General features: G+C 61.9%; 1 protein-coding gene across 3 annotated transcripts; it reads left to right on the forward strand.

The window, feature by feature from the left end:
* Window positions 1-3,684: 3,684 nt before the first annotated feature.
* Window positions 3,685-19,310, forward strand: GIT1 (GIT ArfGAP 1). Of its 3 annotated transcripts, none has more exons than XM_025280965.3 (21): window positions 3,685-3,856; window positions 10,023-10,156; window positions 10,575-10,687; window positions 10,808-10,913; window positions 11,416-11,633; window positions 11,719-11,813; window positions 12,150-12,192; window positions 14,045-14,071; window positions 14,261-14,309; window positions 14,686-14,758; window positions 15,303-15,400; window positions 15,789-15,900; window positions 15,996-16,129; window positions 16,222-16,374; window positions 16,473-16,703; window positions 16,794-16,847; window positions 17,035-17,121; window positions 17,241-17,314; window positions 17,419-17,601; window positions 17,727-17,790; window positions 17,946-19,310. In XM_025280965.3, the coding sequence occupies exons 1-21, from the start codon at window positions 3,805-3,807 to the stop codon at window positions 18,156-18,158; spliced, it is 2,313 nt and encodes a 770-aa protein (XP_025136750.1). In that variant the 5' UTR covers window positions 3,685-3,804; the 3' UTR covers window positions 18,159-19,310. The 3 variants fall into 3 exon arrangements, with proteins under 3 accessions (XP_025136750.1, XP_025136749.1, XP_025136748.1); XM_025280964.3 differs by having other exon boundaries at window positions 3,689-3,856; window positions 17,104-17,121; XM_025280963.3 differs by lacking the exon at window positions 14,045-14,071 and having other exon boundaries at window positions 3,692-3,856.
* Window positions 19,311-19,714: the final 404 nt, after the last annotated feature.

Below are 19,714 nucleotides of genomic sequence, written 5' to 3' on the forward strand. Positions count from 1 at the left end.
ATGCGGGGATGCGGGGGAGAGAGGAGGGGGACGCGGATGCCCTGGGCAGCGCTTGTTATCACTGGGCCCCGCGGCATCATGGGGCTTGTAGTCCGCCTCGTGGAACCGGGGCTGGTGAGTGGCCGGAGAGGGTCCCGCACTGTCCCCCTGATCCACTGAGACAGTGGGGAGGGAGTCAGGCCCGGCCGGGTCGGAGGCAGTGTCCTGACGTCTGGTGGACTGGGGTGCACCCCCACCCCCTGGCATTTTGCCTTTTGCTGGGGAGGGACGGGGTTACAGGCCTTCCTCAAGCATTAGGGGGCGCGGGAAGGTGTGGCCTTCAGGCTTGAGTTTGGGTCCCAGTGGAATGTGAGCAGGATCCAGATTCCAAGAAAAGAGTGACTGGTGGAAGGAGTCCTGAGAAAGATGCGAGGCGTTAGTGTGCAGTGCCAAGGGTCATTGGAGCAACCAGAAATCTAGCACCTGAAATACTACGTAGGAGTCTTCCCTGCCTTCTTTTAAAATTAAACTCCATCTTCTGCATTTGACGTTAGAAAGACGATGTCTATTAAGGATGGGAGAACACACCCCTCCCCCCATACGCTGCTCTCTGCAAGGACCTGAGTGGGGCTGCACAGAGACTGCAGCAGGTGGCAGCTCCCCACCTCCACCCCGTGTGGTCCCCTCTGAAGAGGAAGCACTGGTTCCAAAGACTTTCTTCTTCCTGAATAACTCCAGGGCAGAGAAGTCTTTCCAGAAGAGTGCTAGCAGATGCCTCGATAAAAGTGGAATTGCCCTCCAGGGCAGCCTATTGCAGGGGCTAGAAGGACTTGGGGCTTGGCCCAGCCCCTGGAGGCGGGGAGGGACTGGGGTGTCCAAGGGAACCTGAATTCCTATTCCTCCTTACTAACTGCCTGACCTTAGGCAAATTGCTTTAATTTTCTCAGACCACTCACCTCTAAAATGTGACTCTAATACTACCTCTTGGGGTTAGCTAAGGATGGCGACTGACCTGGAAATGATTCATCCCTCCCCTCACCAGGCCCACCAGGCCTATCCCTCCCACCGTCCCCCAGTGGCGGGACCAGGCACTGCGCCTTCTGGAGCCCACCTTAGAACAAGACAGGAATCAGGGATTCCATACCAGCCCCACTTAGAACAATCCAAGAAGCGTTTGTGTGGGAGGTGCTAGCGAAAGCTTGCAAACTCTCCGTGCCTCTCAGGTTTCTTTGTGTGGTCTTCTCTCGTTCCTCCTCCACGCCCTGCGGTGCCAGGCCCCGGCGCGGAACGATGAAGGAGGAGTGGACTGCCTCGCCCCTTTCTCCAGGCTGGGCGGAGCCAGTTGGCGTCTCCCGCTGCCGGGGACCGCTGCCCACCTCCACCACGAGGGGTCACCAGAGTGCCGTGGCTGCAGCCGGAGTTGGGGAGGGGGCTGGAGCGGGGAAGGGACGGCAGGAGTGGCCGGGAGAATGCCTGTACATTTCCTCATTAAATTGTTTTTACAATCTTGTTGTGATTCCTCTTTAATTGTCTTGCTTCCTGAGGTGGCGAAGTCTCCAAAGGGAAATTTGGAAACCCTTTTATCCCTAAGCCCCAGGCCCAGAAGCTCGTCTGTGGCGGGGCTGGGGGCTTCGGGAACAAAGTTTGGAGAGTGGATCCGTGCTTCGGCCACTCCCCGGTAGTCCCAGGGCCAACCAGGAGATGGGGCTAGTGGGGTCGGGGGAACCGAATGACTCATCCTTCTTCCCCTGAAAAGGCTTGGAGCTCAAGGAGGCGGGGAGCTCAGCCTGGATTGGGGGGGTGGGATCTTCTGGGCAGCCGGAGTTTCTCTTTTCGCCAAGTGGCCCTGGACTCTAAACCCAGGTCGCTTTTCCTCCAGCTTGCGCGCTCCAGCTGCCACGTGCTCGAGACGCGCCCACACAGCAGAGAAACAAAGACAGCCAAGCAATGGGGCTGCCAGCAGCCGCCTCGACATTTAATAAATGAAATTCCATAGCTGGGGGTCGATCAGGGGTGAGCGGGCGGCCACAGCTCGTGGGCTGGGCGCCCAGTAAGAGCGGCCAGGCCACTCCTCCCATCACCAGGGATGGGGCCACCAACCCCACAGACTGACTCCTCGGTGAGGGTGCACCACGGGGCGGCAGGTGGTGCCAACCCCCCCCCCCCCACCCCGACCCTACCCCACCCCGCGAGGTATCTGCTCGCAGAAACCCTGCCAGATGAGCGGCTGGCTATGGGGGCAGGGGATGCCTGCAAGATTTTTTTTCTAAGGTGCGATTATAAATACACCCTGTGGATCGCAATCTCAAACAAACTTGTCAATCTGGGCTGCAGCGAAAGGCGATGGAGGCAGCTTTGCATATATTTCGGGTGGTGTGACTCATGAGCATTACTTGTCTCCCCCAGGGAAGCAGCCTGCCACCCACAAGTCACTGCTGCTCTGGCACCGCCGGGATAAAATGAGCCAACTCCAACACCCCTGCCCAAGGACTCCCCTCCAGCCCCCTTGCTTTTGAGCAGGACTCCCGGCCATAGGCAACCCTCCCCTAATCTGGGGAACCTGCCTTAATCGTGTCACCACTACCCTGGCCCTTGGGCCTGGGCACCCTTGCCCTCTCCCAACAAACAGAGCGCTGGCCTTTTGCTGCTGCAGTGATGGGGGTTGGGTGCACGTGGGGCACACGTGTACGGGGGAGCATGCTCAGTGCAGGGGTGCACCCATGTGAGGCCTGCGCCTCCTCTCCCTGTCACCCCCACCCCTCCAGTGAGTCTCCCCGTGAAGTCCAGGAAGAAAGACCACCACAGAAAGGATCCCTATATGTTATATGCCCACGCCCTGGACACACACCCCTAGTGGCTCAGAAATACCGTTGATGTATACAACACTGATACCAAGTGGATATTTCTGCACACAGGCACAGTGTTCACTCCTCAGGAGGTCTTCAACAAAAAAAAACAAAACTGTCCAGATTCTTTTCTCTCTGGATGAAAGCATGGAGGACGGATAGATGTCTTTTTAGCCCGGAGACTGGGGGATTCACTGCATGACCTCTGGCACCTGGCCGTCCATATTGTTGGCGGTGGGCTAGTCAGCAAGAGTGGGACCACACACACACCTGGACACACAAATGTGGATACACGGGAGGACCGGGACGCACAATTCAACCCAAACAGACAAACGGGTACCTCGAACCACAGCCCCTGGATAAGGGGGGGGCCGGGGCCTCCAGCTCCTCACTCTTCTCTGATCCCCAGGGGTTACTGTCCCTGGGCCCGAGCTCCTCAGGCCACCCTCAGCCTCGAATATGAAGGGGACGAGGCTGTGAGGCGAACTCGCAGCGTCTCGGCGGCAGGGGCGCACCGAGGCCCGGGCCGCAGGCGGCGCTGCGCGCTCGGGCCTGGCGGCGGCGGCGGCCCCTTTAAGCGCCCCCGCCCCCTCCCGCCCGCGCTCCCGGCTTCCTTTCTCCCGGAGGCGCGGCGGGCTGGGCCTGGCGGCGGGGCGGGTGTGCGGGCCGCCCCTCCCCCGGTGGGCCGGGCCTGCGCCGCTTCCTGCAGGAGCGGCCCGGAGCCGCGCAGGGGGCGGAGAGAGCGAGCGGCGGCGGGGCGGCGCGGGGCGGCGCGGGGCGGAGGGCGCCCGAGGGCGAGCGGGCGGGCGGGCACGGCGGGTTCCGGGCCAGCCCCGGGGGCGGACGGTTGGCCGGGCGCGCGGAGCCTAGCCGGGGCCTTGCCGGAGCCGGGCCGGGCAGCAGGGGCCGCCGCCGCCCGGGCCCGCCGCCCGCGCCCCCCACGCTGGCCCAGAGGGCTGCGGCCGCGTCGCCGCTGAGGATGTCCCGGAAGGGGCCGCGAGCGGAGGTGTGTGCAGACTGCAGCGCCCCGGGTAAGCGGGGACGGGCCGGGGGCGGGACCGTGCACCGAGGCGCCGCCGGGCGGGCGCCGGGGCCTGGCGGGCGCGCCGTGCGGGGCCGGAGGGTGGGGCGGGGCTGGGGGCTGCGGCCTCCGGCCTCCGGTCTCGGCCCCCGCCCGGGCCGCTGCGGAGCCGCGTCCTTGGAGGGAGGGCCGCTCGGGGGGCCGCGGTTTGCTCGCGTCCGTGGACCAGCGAGGAAGGACATTCCCGGCACCGCCTCCCGCCCCTCAGCTGGCGCCCCCCACCCTCCCCCGCTCCCCCCGCCTTCCATCTCTGGATCCAAACGGAAGCGCCAGCCTAGGGTGGCCAGGAGGACTGGCGGAGGCCGGCCGGGCTTCGGAGGTGGGGGCGAGTGTGGTTTTGTGTCATCTCAGGGCCACCCCCGCGTCTTGCACCTGCTGCTCTCATGGTCTGCGCGCCCGTAGGGGTGGCGGAGGGCAAGGGGCAGAAAGCGGGCAGATGGGCAGGGGTGGGGTGGGGGGTTGTCTGGATTCTGTTTTCTCGGGAGCAGACGGCGGGGTGGCTGCTCCTAGGACTCCCTGCCCCTGGCTCCCAAGGCTCCTCGCAGGGCCTGGTGTTCAGAGCCACCACAGGCTTGGGCATCGTCCCCTGAGGTGTCCGCAGGCCTGGTAACGGGACAACGAGCCTCAGCTTTTCCTGTGCTCCAGTAAGGCCTGCTTGGAAGATGGGTTTGGCCATACCCCAGCCTGGGCACAGACCTCTCTCCCTGTCCCCTAGCCCAGCCTGACCAGAAATGGGTAGGAAGCATGCGGAGGGGTGCCTACATTCCCGGGACCCACCTGGCTTTGTGGCCTGCCTCCTGGCTGTATTTTCGGTGCTGTTTCCCTTCTTCCCACCGAGTCAGGTCCAGGCTGATGTGAAACCCCCCTGACCTGCCAAGGAAGTGAGGAGAAATGACCCGGAAAGGCTGCTCCCTTCTGATGTTGTAGGACACTGCCAATGATCGGGCTCCGCAGCTGGCTTGGGGAAACGAAGCCCTGGCCCTTGACCATCTTCTCTTTAGAAAAGGAGCTATCTCCCTGGGAGATCTCCGGGCAGGCTCAAGGGAGGGTCCATGAACTCCAGGAGGACTCTGGGCACAATTAAGTAGAGAGTGTGGGGTGCTGTTTTGTGGCCCATAACTTCCTGCCACCCTTTGGACACGCCCAGGGCTTCCCTGGTGGCTCAGTGGTTAAGTATCCACCTGCCAATGCAAGAGACCTAGGTTCAATCCCAGGGTCGGGAAGATCCCCTGGAGAAGGAAATGGCAACCCACTCCAGTACTCTTGCCTAGGAAATCTCATGGGGAGAGGAGCCTTGGCGGGCTACAGTCCATGGGGTTGCAGAAGAGTCGAACATGTCTTGAGAGAGTAAATAACAACAGGACCCCAACAGGTTGAGACCCACAGATGCTCTGGTGGTTTCAGTGGCTCCAAGCTTGAGTGTTTGGGCGCTGTGGGAACCTGGCAGGAGCATGGTGGTCTGGGTGGCTGTGACCCTGAGGCCTCCTCTCAGGGCATACCGTGGTCTAGAGGGCCCTGAGGAAGCTGTGTGTCCAGGGATGTGGGGTGTCCTTACCTCTGGTTAGTTAGAAACTACTGTTTCCTTCCCCCCAACTGCAGGCAGGTCTGGGGGATTAAGGGCTAAGAGGAGAGCTTGCCTTCTGTGTGTTGGTCCAAGGCTGTTCTGCCCCTCTGCCCGCCTACCCCTCTGCCAGGCTGCCCCTCTCCTCCGTGGAAGGAGGGAAGGAGCATTGGTGGGGAGGGAAGGTGTGGCTGGGAGGGGGTTGCTTAACAGACACTTTATCATGGAAACCTGGATTTTTGTGTTGCCTTTGTTTCTAGCTTACTCTGTGACTCATGGCAAGACTTTTCTAAAACATGCTGAGTCTCAGTTTCCTCAACTCTGAGGCCAAGAAGTTGGAGTAGAAATGGTTTTTGAGGACCGTCCCATCTCCAGTCTGCTGTCCTGATTCTGGGCAGGGGGACGTAGGGCAGCATTAGCAAGGCAGTTGTCCTTTCTCCATTGCCTTTGACTACTTGATTAGAAGCCTCTGGATGCCCAGTGGGCATGGGCAGGAGTGGTGTGTCTCTCATGTGTTGGGGTGCCTGGCTCCTATCCCCGGTCCTCATCCCACAGAGTCCTGTGTGCTCCTGGGAACCCCCTCCCTCCGCCCCCACCTCGGGCCCCGATCCAGAAAGCAGGTCAGGAGGAGGCAGGTGCTGAGGTGAGGATGTGAGGCGTGCAGGGTGCTGATAAAGTCTTGTTCACCCCAGCACCCAGCATGGTTTCTAGCACAGAGCAGGCATTCCCCCAAGGGATTGGAGGCTTCTCAGGACCCTGACTTCTTGGGGCATTTTTCAGTCTGGGACCTAGAACAGCCCAGGTTCTAGCCCAGCTGGAGGGAAACTAGCAGTTGGGAGCCCCCTCATTGGTATGTGGTTCCTACCTGAAGTTGTAGGCTTCTCACCGTATTCAGAGCCCTGCAGACCCAGCCCTGGGAGTGGGGTCGTGGTCTCTCTGTGATTGGTTGATTTGCGGGGTCTTGAGGTAAAAGGTAAGATGAGCCTGACCCCAAAGAGCTCCACCCTCCTTCCAGGCTTGGGTGCATGAGACAAGTCTGAGTGTTGTGAGCGTGGCACGGCTGCCGGCCCTGGCGGTGGTGCTGCCTCGCCAGGCACCGTCTGTGACCGCACCTGCCTTGGGAACCCTGGAGGATGTGTATCTCCCCTCTCCTGCCCGTCCACTCCACCTGCCGCACAGCCACCTCATCTCTAAGGGCCTGCCTCTTGCGCCCTGGGCCCCCGGGCAGCCCCCTGGCTCGGGCAGCCCCTGGCACAGACGTGAAGCCCTCACAATGCCCATCTTAACAGGCATCTTGAGTCAGCAAGGCTGGGCACCAGCTAAAGGCATCTGGGAACCTGCAGTCTCATTTGTCTCTTCATGATGTAAATTGTGGGCTGGGGTGAATGCTGAGCTTTTTTCTTTCACAGAGGTGTAGCTTATGTACCCCTGGAAAAGGAAATGGCAACCCACTTCAGTATTCTTGCCTGGAACATCCCATGGACTGAGGAGCTGGAGTGGGGGGGGGCGGCAGCGGGAGGGACCTACAGTCCATGAGATCGCAGAGAGTCAGATACGAGTTAGCACACACTCACAACTTCTGTACAACAAAGTGCCTGTATCCTACTCTGTAACCTGATGAGTCTTTACCTGTATACATACATAACTCTGTAGCCACAACTCCGATCTAGAAGTAGAGCCCGCCCAACACTCTACAGGGCTTTCTGTGTCAAGGCCCGCCCCCCGCCCCCACAGGGAACCTCCGTTGTGACCTCTGTCCCATGGAGTAGATTACTCTTGCCTGCTTTCAAGATGATGGGCTTCTCCCTCTTGCCCAAGTGCCTAGATAGGAAAGGCTAGCTACTGGCCCCAGAGACCACTGATGGCTTTGAGTGGTGGTATGAATTCCCCTTGGAGAAGGCAATGGCACCCCACTCCAGTACTCTTGCCTGGAAAATCCCATGGACGGAGGAGCCTGGTAGGCTGCAGTCCATGGGGTCGCTAGGAGTCGGACACGACTGAGAGACTTCACTTTGACTTTTCACTTTCATGCATTGGAGGAGGAAATGGCAACCCACTCCAGTGTTCTTGCCTGGAGAATCCCAGGGACGGGGGAGCCTGGTGGGCTGCCGTCTGTGGGGTTGCACAGAGTCGGACATGACTGAAGCGACTTAGCAGCAGCAGCAGCGTGAATTCCCCTTAGGAGAGGCATCCATGAGCTTGGTGCTGGTTCGCATTATTCCACTCCTGCCACTTGGCGCACACACAGGACCCCTGCGCCCCAGCCCCACCCGCCACTGCCAACTGGGCAGGAAACTTGGCAGATGTTGAGGAGGTGGCCGCACCCCCTAACCCTCACGTTCCCTGTCCTTTCTGCCCCGAGTTTGGTCCTGGAAGCCTTTTAGGGGGCACGGGTCCCTTAATCTCAAATTGCAGTAGCCATTTGACTTTCAGAACCCCTTCCTGGTCTTTCACCTTCGGAACTGGCCTAGGTGGGGCATGGGGGCGCCTGCTGTGGGAGGCCCAGGCCCCTTGGGCAGAGGAAGTAGGGAGCAGAGTGACCCATTTATGTCACCCAGAACCGAGCTGGCACCGTTGTGCCCCAGACCAGGGCAGTGTTCCCCTGCCCACCTGGTTCAGGTCACTGTAGGAGGGAGGACCCTCCGCCAGGCTGGGAGAGTGGAGAGCTGGACCCCTTTGTCCAGATCCTGGTCCCTGCCGCCTTCAAGGGTTACCGTGTCTGCTCTGGCGCTGGATGGCTGGCCAGCCCGTCCAGGCCTGGCTCCTCCGGGAGGACCATGGGCTTGGGGTGGAGGCCTTAGAGCGGCCCATTTATGATCCTGGCCTGGGCGGCTCCCTGCTGACAGGAAACCCCACCATTTCAACAAGAGGAATTTGGGCTGCGTCATTTCCAGCTTCCTGCCTGGGCTGGCCAGAGGTGGCTGGCAGGCAGACCCCTGACCCAGTGGGGTTTGGAGCGGGGGAGGGAGCTTTCCTTGCCTGAAGGCCAGACCGGTTGGGTCAAGCCAGCGCTCCTGTTTGCTCTAGGGCTCCCCCTCTTGGCAGAGATGGTGGCCCCCCAGAGTCAGCCTCCGATGAAGCTGGGTGGGGGCACCTGCTGCACCCCTCTGTCATGTTTTGGGGGCAGATCCCTAAAACCCAGACCCAGAGAGAGGGGCTGCTCCTTCCTCTTCCTGTTTCTGTGCCGCGGAGAAGACACCATCGCAGCTCAGGCTGCGCTGACTCAGTTTCCTCACAGCCCTGGGGAGCGCTGATGGAGTCCTCGCGGGGAGGGGCCTGAGAACTGCCTTCTGCTTAGAGAGGCTCTCATCGCCCCTAGCCTGTCCCCTCCCCCAGTGGGGACCACTGTGGACAATTTGAGCACTAGGGGCAAGGCAGAGAGCCAGCCCCCCACCCAACCCCCCAGGATGGGGCTTCTGAGGCGGGCAGGGGGCTGGGCAGAGCAGAGAGTCCTGGGAGAGCGGCTCCCCGCCCCCACTCTCCGGCCACACACAATGGCTGCTTTCTCCCCGTGACCTTTCCGTAGCCTGAGCTGTATGCAGCTGTCTCCTCCCCCTCCCGCAAGGGGCCTGGGGTGGGAGGCATCTCTGCTGCCCTTGAGAAGGACCCCAGGAACTCCCACCCTTCTCTGGTCCCTCTGCTTGCTTGCAAAGCTCACTTCTCAAAGAGTAGAAAGTGACTCCCAGGGCTCTTGCCCACTTGGGGTCGCCCACTTCAGGGCTGCAAGAGCGGCTGGTGTGGACATCTAAATACCTGGGTTCACATCCCAGCAATCCCCCTCATGAGCTGGGTGGCCTTGACTAAGCACCCTAGTATCTCTGAGACACGGGTTCCTTGTCAGTGAAGCGGGGGTAGTATTTCCCGCCTTGCCTGACAGTTGTTAGAGGCGCCATACTGATGGCAAACCCAACTGGTCCCCAGTGGGTGCTCGGGCAGTGTTAGTTCCTTTGCCCCCTCCATCCCCCTTAAGCGGGGCTCCAGCTTACCCATCAGTGATGGTGGTGGTAGGCTGCCATGAAAAGGCCTCTTACCTGCCCAGGTGAGGGCAGACGCGGGCGCCCCTGGAGGGTGTGATGGGTCAGACAGGTGGGCCAGTGACTCCAAAAGAAGCCTGGGTGCGGAGAGTTGTGGCACCGGTCCGGACACAGGAGTGTCTCTTGGGGGTGTGGCATGCAGTCGTTGGGGACTCGTGCCTCCCAGGGGCAGGGCTAGGGCAGCAGTCTTGTTCCCTGGAGAAGGACTGTGGTCCTGGCACCAGTGGTTGCAGCACAGGAAGCTGTGCCCACTTAGGAGGCCCTGGGGACCACACCTCCCCAGGGGCAGAGACGTGTAGGAGAAGGCTTGGCTCCGTAAGTGGCCGCTGGAGCAAGCCTTCAGGGAGTCCCTCCCGCCCTCCTCCAGAGCTCAGCGCCCTCAGTGGCCCAGCTCCCCAATCCTTAGGGGACTGAGTGTGCAAATTGTGCGTGGAGAGCTAAGCACAGTGCAGGTCCAGGGCCGTGCTCGGGAGGCTTATCCGTCTGGCTGTGGCTGACCCTTCTCCCTGCTCACCCCGCAGACCCCGGCTGGGCCTCCATCAGCAGGGGTGTGCTGGTGTGTGACGAGTGCTGCAGCGTGCACCGGAGTCTGGGCCGCCACATCTCCATTGTCAAGCACCTCCGCCACAGCGCCTGGCCCCCCACCCTGCTGCAGGTACCCGGGCTGCTTCCTGTCTTTACCATAGGGCATGCTGAACGCAGGCACACTTCCCCCATGCCCACACACACAGCTGCCCGGGGCCCCCTACCCGCGGCAGAGCCTAGTCCTGCCCCTTGCCGCCTGGGCACAGAGACAAGGCCACCAGGACTGGAGCCACACAGACCTGGGCGTTCACCCTAACTCTGCCACTCCTGAACGTGCAGTATGGAGCTTAACCGCTGAGAGCCTCAGTATACCCACCACGACCCCTGAAGTGCTCAACCGGACCCACATCCTTGGATAGCCAGACTGGGTTGGGGGTGTGACAGTGCCAGGCACACAGTAGGCCTGTTGGTGCTGCATCCAGTTCGGGACTCGGAGGCGTCTGCTGGTGCACAGTGGGCATGCTCACTCTGGTGCCTCCTGCCCACAGATGGTGCACACGCTCGCCAGCAACGGGGCCAACTCCATCTGGGAGCACTCCCTGCTGGACCCCGCGCAGGTGCAGAGCGGCCGGCGTAAAGCCAACCCCCAAGACAAAGTCCAGTGAGTTGGGCGTGAGGGGTGGGGGCTGTGGCTGTGCGGTCGGGACATGAGCCTGGGAGGTGGCCTGGTGCCTGACCTCTCCCGCTCTGCTCCCCGTTTCCTCCTGCGTGCCCCGTGCAGCCCCATCAAGTCTGAGTTCATCAGGGCCAAGTACCAGATGCTGGCTTTTGTGCACAAGCTGCCCTGCCGGGACGATGACGGAGTCACCGCCAAAGACCTCAGCAAGGTTTGTGGGGCACCTTGGAAGGGGACCAGGCCCATCCTCACCCATGATGCCATCCCCACTGAGCCCTAGGTCCCCAAGGCAGCCAGGTCAGGCGAGAACAGTAGGCACAGTGGAAGGACAGGATTGCATGCTCAGGCCACGTGCGATCAAGGCCCCTGTGCTCCAAGTGCACACGCAAGGCTAAAATCGTCCAGCCGCCACCCAAGAGCCAGAAAACGTTGGGCAGAGCCTCCATTTTCTCATCTGTAAAATGGAAAAGAAAGAGTATCTACCTCGTGGACAGTGTCTGTTCTAAGCCGAGCGCACTGCATGCTCACGGTTGGTCAGTGGTGACTGACTGTAGCTGTGCTTCATGGGCATGAAGTGCAGCCCTCAGTCCTCCCTGACAACCTGCCTGCAGCCGGGTCCTGGGAGCTGGCCAGAGTCCCGGGGGCCTGGACCAGGTGCTGTGGCGGGGAGGTGGGGGCACACACCCATTTACTGCACACTGTGCTCCTCGCAGCAACTGCACTCAAGCGTGCGAACGGGCAACCTGGAGACATGTCTGCGCCTGCTGTCCCTGGGTGCCCAGGCCAACTTCTTCCACCCCGAAAAGGGCACCACACCTCTGCATGTGGCTGCCAAGGCAGGTCAGACGCTGCAGGCCGAGCTGCTTGTGGTGTATGGGGCTGACCCTGGCTCCCCAGATGTTAACGGCCGTACACCCATTGATTATGCCAGGTAAGGGCCAGCCAAAGGGTGAGGCTTGGCTGGGTGTGGGCAATGGACTGCGGCTGAAGGGCTGAGCCGTGTGACCTCCCCACAGGCAGGCGGGGCACCATGAGCTTGCGGAACGGCTAGTCGAGTGCCAGTACGAGCTCACTGACCGGTTGGCCTTCTATCTCTGTGGGCGCAAGCCGGGTGAGCAGAGTGTGGGGCGGGCCTGGCAGGGCCAGGCAGGTGGGACCCAGACACACCCCAGCAGCAGGTGCCATGGTGACAAGAGCCCGCTGGGGAACAGTGTTGCTAGGCAACTGGCTCCTGTGAAATCGCTGCAGGCTCTGGGCTGCAGCATGTTGGGGTAGGGAGTGGGGGTGGGCATAACTTGCAGCCAGTTCCCAGGGCCCTTGGGGGTAGCCTGCCCTCCTCCCTTTCCCTGTCCCTTCTGGGTGCCAAGTCCTGCTCATGGCAGTGGGTGGGCTTCTAGCTGCTGAGGCCACCCAGCACCAGTGACTTGGCATTTTTATTTTTATTCAGATCACAAGAATGGGCATTACATCATCCCACAGATGGCAGACAGGTGAGTGCCCACCTGATGCCCCTTCCCAGAGGCTGCTGGGTGCCATGAGGATGCCCAACCCCCAGAACCCCCACCCCCCAACTCTTCAGGCTTTAGGGACCTTGCACCCCTGCCCCCACCCCCCTTCAGGGGTTGGAAGCACAAGCCTATCACAGTCTGGTCTTCACTCCCTAATGCTGGGCCCCAAGGCAGGTAAGAAATGTCCACTCAGCCTGTGGCCAGCAGCCTGACCCCCATGGCTGTCAAGCACATAGGGCTTGAGTGCAAGAAACAGCCCCCCAACCCCCAGACCAGGAACTCTGGGTTCTGTTAGGGGCACTGACCCCAACTGTCAAATCTTTAGACAGATTTTTGCTCTTCAGTGAAAACGTGGCGGACCCCGGGAATTTGACTAACTTTGGGGTTCTGCTAGGCTTCTGTGGTGTGCTCAGAAATCCGGCAGGGGCTGGGGGCACAAGGCCAGGAGACGTGTTACCCACCCCTTGTGTGAGAGGCCCCAGGAGCCCAGGCAGTGGGGGACGCGTGCGCAGGATGGGCGCTGGCGCCACCTGGTGGCTGCCCTTTGTGGCCGAGCTGTGCTTGCTGGCCTGGATCTGGAGAGGCTCCCTCCTGCTCCGAAGCCCACGTGGGCAGACAGCCCTGGTCAGGCCTGGACCCCTCAGGTCCCTCGAGCCCCAGATCTTCTCTGTTCTGAGACCCCCAAGACTCCCCCCATTTCTCTGGTCTGACTCTGCCTGGTGTGTTTGTCTGCTTGTGTGTGTTCGTGTGTTGTAAACGCACATAGGCAGGTTCTCGATGAGATGCTAGCTGAGCACCTTTGCGGTGCCAGCTGTTGTTGGCCCTGGAACACAGAGGTACCTCAGGCGTGATCCCGGTGCTTAGGGGTATCACCATCCCAACAGGGTGGCCAGGGCCCTAGTCAACTGCAGTCCTGTGTGGGGAGTGCGGCCAGAGAGGCAGAGGCACAGACCTGAGAGTGCTGTGCGAGGAGCTGCAGGCAGACCTCGAGGCTGGAGCATGGGAGAGGCAGGGAATCCCTGGAGCAGGACTGGACGAGAGGTGGGGGGGAGAGAGTGGCTGGTGCTGAGCCCCGACGTGAGTTGGGACTGTCGTGGGAGCAGAGGGGCTCTGACATGGAGGTGTGGAGTCTGCTCTGCCACTGGCTGGCTGTGTAAGTGCAGACAGGCTCCTTAACCTCTCTGAGCCTTAGTTATCTTTCTGGACTGTTAACACTAAATAAGATAGTACATGCAAAGCATTAAGGCTTTTGGGGTTTTTTTTTTTTTTTGCCACGCCACATGGCTTATAGGATTTTGATTCCCCAGCCAGGGACTGAACCTAGGACCCAGCAGTGAAAGTGCTAAATGCTAACCACTAGGTCGCCAGGGAATTCCTTAGCATATTTTTAAAGTGAGCTTTTTGTTGAAGTGTGCCATACATACCCTGTTATTGAAAAAGTTTCTAAGGCCAGAATGGCGCAGCCAGATGTGTCCAAAATGCCCTGGCTTGTGGCTGAATAGAGGATTGCAGGGGCAGGGCTGGACGCAGGAAGATGGGTGAAAAATGCTGCCAAAGACCAGGCAGGAGGATGAAATGGCAGCACCTGGGAAGGCTTGGCCAGGGCCTGAGGATGCAGGAGGCTGCAGGGCACAGAGCTGACATTGGTGCAGGGCGACTGGGTCACGCCAGCCGCTGAGGAGTGGGCTGGGGGACGATGAGCTGGGTTTGGTACACTCGGGTCTGGCATGCGCACGGAGTTGGGTCTGAGTTTGGCGCGGGAGTTTGTGTGCCTTGCTCCTGGGTAATTGCCACCTTGTCCTGTTCTTTCCTCTGCTGCCTCCTCTGGACTTAGATCTCGGCAAAAGTGCATGTCTCAGAGGTATACGTGCCTGCTCGGGGGCAGGCCCTGGAGGAGGGGCGGGGCAGAGAGGCACTTGATGCGCAGCACCTGGGATGTCATCTCCCTGGGGTCCCTGCATGTTTGGGAGGTCACTGGCAGGGGCCTGGCTGCTTCTCACATCTGGCCTCTCCCCTCCTCCCTGTGCCCGTCTCCCTCCTTCGTCCACAGCCTGGACCTGTCCGAGTTGGCCAAAGCTGCCAAGAAGAAGCTGCAGGCGGTGAGTCTGCTCAGACAGGGTGCCCCCATCCCTGACCCTCTGTTCCTGTGACAGCCCCGCCCTCTAGTCTCCCCAGTCTCCTGTCTCCCACCTCCCACTGTTCGTCTGTGACTCTGACTCTGCCCTCCTATGGCTCCCAGGGGAATTCCTTCGTCTCTACCCTCATGGGCACTAACTGTCTGCCCTGGTCTCCCTCTTTCTCCCACCTCAGAGCTGGGCAGACAGACCCCTGCCCGCCCCGGTTTCCAGTTGAGACGGGGGGAGAGCTGGGGAACACAAGTCGTTGCCCACATCGTACAAGACCCTGGGGCACTGGCTCGGTGGGCACTGGGGCTGGCTGAACTGACAGGGCCCGGGTCCCCTTCTCTGCCTCCAGCTCAGCAACCGGCTTTTTGAGGAACTAGCCATGGACGTGTATGACGAGGTGGATCGAAGGGAAAATGACGCTGGTGAGCCAGGAGGGCATGGAAGTCTTGGGCAGAGGGGATGGAGGCCCTGCCAGCCGGGGAGGGCTGGTACCTGGGTGGCTCTTTCGCCAGGACTAGGAAGAGGTGCCTGGCTTGGTCTGCTTGGCAGGCCTGCCCGTGAGTCCTGCCAGTTGGGAGCCCAGCGGCCCTGGCCAGTGGGCAGAGCTGCCGAGCTCGAGGCAGCCAGCCTGCTCCTCTCCCTAGCCCCTTGGACCGGGGCTCCTCTCCGCCCAGTGGCCGCCCTTTCTGGCTCTCTCCCCAGCCCTGCTCCGCCCCTCCATCCCTCCTTCCTGGCTATAGTGGATTCCAGCCCAGAGGCGGGAGGGAGTCTCCTCTTCTGCTGTCAGTCCCCAGCTGGCCTCACCCAGCCTTTCCCTGGCCCAAACTACTTGTGTTCTGAATACCAGTGTTGGGGGCCCTTCGGGCCTGGGAAGGAGCTCAGAAGGCAGTGCTCCGGCCCTCCCGCCCCGGCCTGTCCCGCGGGCCCAGCCCCCGTGGACAGTCCGCCCCTGCCCCTCCCCCACAGTGTGGCTGGCGACCCAGAACCACAGCACCCTGGTGACCGAGCGCAGCGCCGTGCCCTTCCTGCCAGTGAACCCCGAGTACTCAGCCACACGGAATCAGGTGAGCTGGCTGGATGGGGCCTGGGGCCATCTCTTCCCTTGCTGGGTCACCACTGCGGGGCCCTGCCCTTCCCTTCCGGCAGACAGGCCATTGTTTGCTGCTCGTCCCCACTCCTGGCCGAGGCCTTGCCCTGGCCTCTGGCTCGCCCTGGCCTCTGGCTCACCCTGGCCTCTGGCTCCGTGACGTGGGAATGGGGAGGAGGCTGTTCTTTTGAGCCCTCGGTGAGCAGCCCCTGGGCGCTGCCCAGCTTCTGAGAGCTCCCCCCAGGCCCTCCATGTTTGTATCACCCTGGGCTGGGCTCCTTGGATGGCCTGGCTGCTTTGTCCCCAACGTCTCGCATCAGCCACATGGGCCTCCTCACACCAGCCCGGCCCTGCCTCCCTCCCAGGGGCGACAGAAGCTGGCCCGCTTTAACGCCCGGGAGTTCGCCACCTTGATCATCGACATCCTCAGCGAGGCCAAGAGGAGACAGCAGGGCAAGAGCCTGGGCAGCCCCACAGGTGGGAAGGGCGCCGCTCCAGGGTGCGCTCCCTCCCGGGTGGCGCGGTACACAGGCTGCGGCCCTGGGCCCTGAGTGACAAGCCTGTGCCCTCAGACAACCTCGAGCTGTCCGCGCGGGGCCAGAGTGACCTGGACGACCAGCACGACTACGACAGCGTGGCCTCGGACGAGGACACAGACCAGGAGCCCCTGCGCAGTGCTGGTGCCACGCGGAACAACCGAGCTCGGGTCCGAGAACCATCCCGACACCCCCACACACTCCTCATATCCTGGGGCCCCAGCGGCGACGAGGGGGCTGACTGGCCTGTCTCCCTCTGCAGAGCATGGACTCCTCGGACCTGTCAGACGGGGCTGTGACGCTGCAAGAGTACCTGGAGCTGAAAAAGGCCCTGGCCGCTTCCGAGGCCAAGGTGCAGCAGCTCATGAAGGTCAATAGCAGCCTGAGCGATGAGCTCCGGAGGCTGCAGAGGGAGGTGAGGAGGGGGCTCCCGGGCCCTGCTGGGCGGGGAAGAGGCACGCTCAGGGAGGTGGCGGTGCTGCCTGGGGTTTCTGACGCCCCTCTCACTCTCAGATCCACAAGCTGCAGGCCGAGAACCTGCAGATCCGGCAGCCACCAGGGCCGGTGCCCACACCCCCCCTCCCCAGCGAGCGAGCTGAGCACGCACCCGTGGGGCCTGGCGGGAGCACCCACCGCAGGGACCGCCAGGCCTTTTCCATGTATGAACCAGGCTCCGCCCTGAAGCCCTTTGGGGTCCCGCCCGGGGACGAGCTCACCACCCGGCTCCAGCCTTTCCACAGCACCGTGAGCCGCCTGCGGGCCCCAGGGGAGTGGGGTGGGGACAGGGTTGGGACCAGCACAGGGCCCCCTGTGACCCCCCTGTGCCACCCCCAGGAGCTGGAGGACGACGCCATCTATTCAGTGCACGTCCCTGCCGGCCTTTACCGGGTAAGCAGGGCCTGGGAAGTGGGTCCATTCCCACAAATAGGTTCTTGGCCCCAGCGGATGCCAGGCTCTGTGCGGGACACTGGGCACAGGGTGACCGGACACACACGGTCCCAGCCTCGCTGCAGGGAAGCCGCAAGGCAGGGGGGTGGGGAGGAGGAGACTGACTCCAGCCCTGCCTGGGTTTCAGATCCGGAAGGGGGTGTCGGCCTCAGCTGTGCCCTTCACTCCCTCCTCCCCACTGCTGTCGTGCTCCCAGGAAGGAAGCCGCCACACGGTAACGAGCATCCCCAGGGCCCAAGGGAGGGACGGGCTGAAAGAGAGAGGTGTGCTGGTGAGGTGACGGGGGTCCGCGAACACACCCCTGACCTGCTGCCCCGGCCCTGTGCCCTCCAGAGCAAGCTCTCCCGCCACGGCAGCGGCGCAGACAGTGACTATGAGAACACGCAAAGTGGGGACCCGCTGCTGGGGTGAGGCTCCGTGGGGAAAGGGGATGGTGGCCCCTGAGCGTCCGTGAGAGTGTCTGCAAGGGCCCTCACTCACGGCTAGAATCATCCTCCCTCTCTAACCCCAGCCTGGAAGGGAAGAGGTTTCTGGAGCTGGGCAAGGAAGAGGACTTCCACCCGGAGTTGGAAAGCCTGGATGGCGACCTCGACCCTGGGCTTCCCAGCACGGAGGATGTCATCCTGAAGACGGAGCAGGTCACCAAGAACATTCAGGAGTTACTGCGGGCGGCCCAGGAATTCAAGCATGACAGGTACAGAGGTGGGCAGAGGCTCACACGGGCCTCTGGGGGTGTTGCAGAGGACAAGGGAGGGACCAGTGCTGCACTGTCCTGGGACCCTTCCCTCACTTGCCCTTCCCCTCCCTCCCCCCGCCCAGCTTCGTGCCCTGCTCAGAGAAGATCCATTTGGCCGTGACTGAGATGGCCTCTCTCTTCCCGAAGGTACAGGGGACAGAGAGGGGACCTGGAGGGGGCGGGGGTGCCTCAGGGTGGGGCGGGTGTGGAGAGTCTGATGGCGCTGGCCTGGTTGGATCCCTGGACCCTCGGGGTCCCATCATGGCTCGTGGTTGGACGTCCAAGGCCCGACTCCTCCACAGAGGCCCGCCCTGGAGCCCGTGCGAAGCTCGCTGCGGCTGCTCAACGCCAGCGCCTACCGGCTGCAGAGCGAGTGCCGGAAGACGGTGCCCCCAGAGCCCGGCGCTCCCGTGGACTTCCAGCTGCTGACTCAGCAGGTGATCCAGTGCGCCTACGACATCGCCAAGGCCGCCAAGCAGCTGGTCACCATCACCACCCGCGAGAAGAAGCAGTGACCACTGTCCCCAAACCCTCACCCGCACCCTGGGACCTCACTGGCCGTGGGAGCTGGGCCACTCCAGACACTCATCCACACCCCCACCGAGCCGCCGGCCCAAGTGCCCTTAGCGCTGCCACTGTTCCCGGCAGCCAGGTGCCCTGGTGCCCGTCCCCCTCGAGCCCCCAAGGATGGGGAGGTGAGGTGGCAGGAGCTTCTGCCCCCACATTCCATGCACCCCTCCCTGTACATAGCCCCCCTACCCCTCTAGCGTGCAGGGGCCTGCAAGGCGGCACTCCCAACCCCATGCCCTCGGGGGCACCCTCAGCCAAGGGTCGGGTAGGGACACTCTAAGTGGGGCAGCTCCCCTGATGCACCCCACCCCCATGAGCCAGTCCAGCCCTCCTGGGGGCTGAGTGGGGGGGCATCCCCCCTTGTACATAATACCTGTGGATGTCCCCACCCTGTAGCCACCAGCCCCCTGCTGCTCTCTCCTCCAATGCCAAACGGCCCCAGCTAGGGCACAGGCCCCAACCTGTGTTCCCGGGGTCCCCAGCAGCAAACACTGGAAAAGTCTAATCTTTTTTTTTTTTTCCTCTCCTCTCTTCCACTCCTTAATTTTAACGTTGTGGTAACTGAGTGTGCCTGCGTGTGAGTGTGCGGGGCGGCAGTGCCGTTCCAGAGGCCTGGCCCATCTGGGGTTTCGTGAGGGGTGAGGGGACCAGGGTTGGGCGTTGACCCCCCCCCCCCATCCTGGGGCCAGGGGCTGGGGGAGGGAACCAGCTGGGTCCTGCCCTCTGCCTCCCCTCATTGCTCCCCCCACTCATACCCTCTATGAACTTAAAGGAAAACCACTTCGCTCCATCTCTCTTCCCCTCCCTTATGGAGGGGGAAAGTGCCGGCTGGGGCTGAGAACTGAGCACCCGAGCCTGGGGCTGGCTCCCCGGGGTCCCCGACGAAGCTGAGAGCCCCTCCCTGTGACCTCCGAGAGGCCAGCGCCTGCGGTGTCTGGGCCCCTGCAGCCTGGGGAGGCAGACGGCAGCTCCTACCAGCTCCTCTCCCTGCCCCACTTCTGTCCCCGGGGCCAGGCTCGACCTGTGTGGTGGTGGGTGGGCTGACTGTCAAGACGTGTGTCATGTACATTTGTATCAAAAATAAATAAGTGACCATGTGCCCTTTTCTGATGCTTTGGGAACTGTGGGAGGAGGGATCAGGGAGGTGCAGACATGAAATGGAGAAAGACCAACTTGGCAAAAGTATGAAGCCAGTGAAAACGGTGACTGCTGCAGCCCCCATACTGAAGGGGAGGGAAGCCCCTTGTCTTCTGTTAGCGGGGTCCTGCAAATAACGTTTCAGTAACTACCACCAGCGTCCTGCCACCTGGCCGCCCATGGTGGTGGAAGGGCCTACCACGTTTTAAAACCCAGGATCTGAGGCCAGGTTGGTAAGAGGCAGCAAGCAGACGGTGCCTCACTTGATGCTATAACCCCCTCCCTACCCCAAACACGACCTACGTGACCTAGGACAGTGTCCCCTGCGGGAGTGAGTCAGTCTGTGTGGCAGATGCACAAGCTC

The sequence above is a fragment of the Bubalus bubalis genome, chromosome 3 (assembly GCF_019923935.1).
Source record: "Bubalus bubalis isolate 160015118507 breed Murrah chromosome 3, NDDB_SH_1, whole genome shotgun sequence".
NCBI classification, from domain to species: Eukaryota; Metazoa; Chordata; class Mammalia; order Artiodactyla; family Bovidae; genus Bubalus; species Bubalus bubalis.

Bases quoted from the DNA above. Each gene is read 5' to 3' on its own strand.
- GIT1 (XM_025280965.3), top strand. From the start codon at position 3,805: ATGTCCCGGAAGGGGCCGCGAGCGGAGGTGTGTGCAGACTGCAGCGCC. The intron at 10,914-11,415 runs GTTTGTGGGGCA...TGCTCCTCGCAG, and splicing joins CCGCCAAAGACCTCAGCAAG to CAACTGCACTCAAGCGTGCG. The intron at 17,791-17,945 runs GTACAGGGGACA...ACTCCTCCACAG, and splicing joins TGGCCTCTCTCTTCCCGAAG to AGGCCCGCCCTGGAGCCCGT.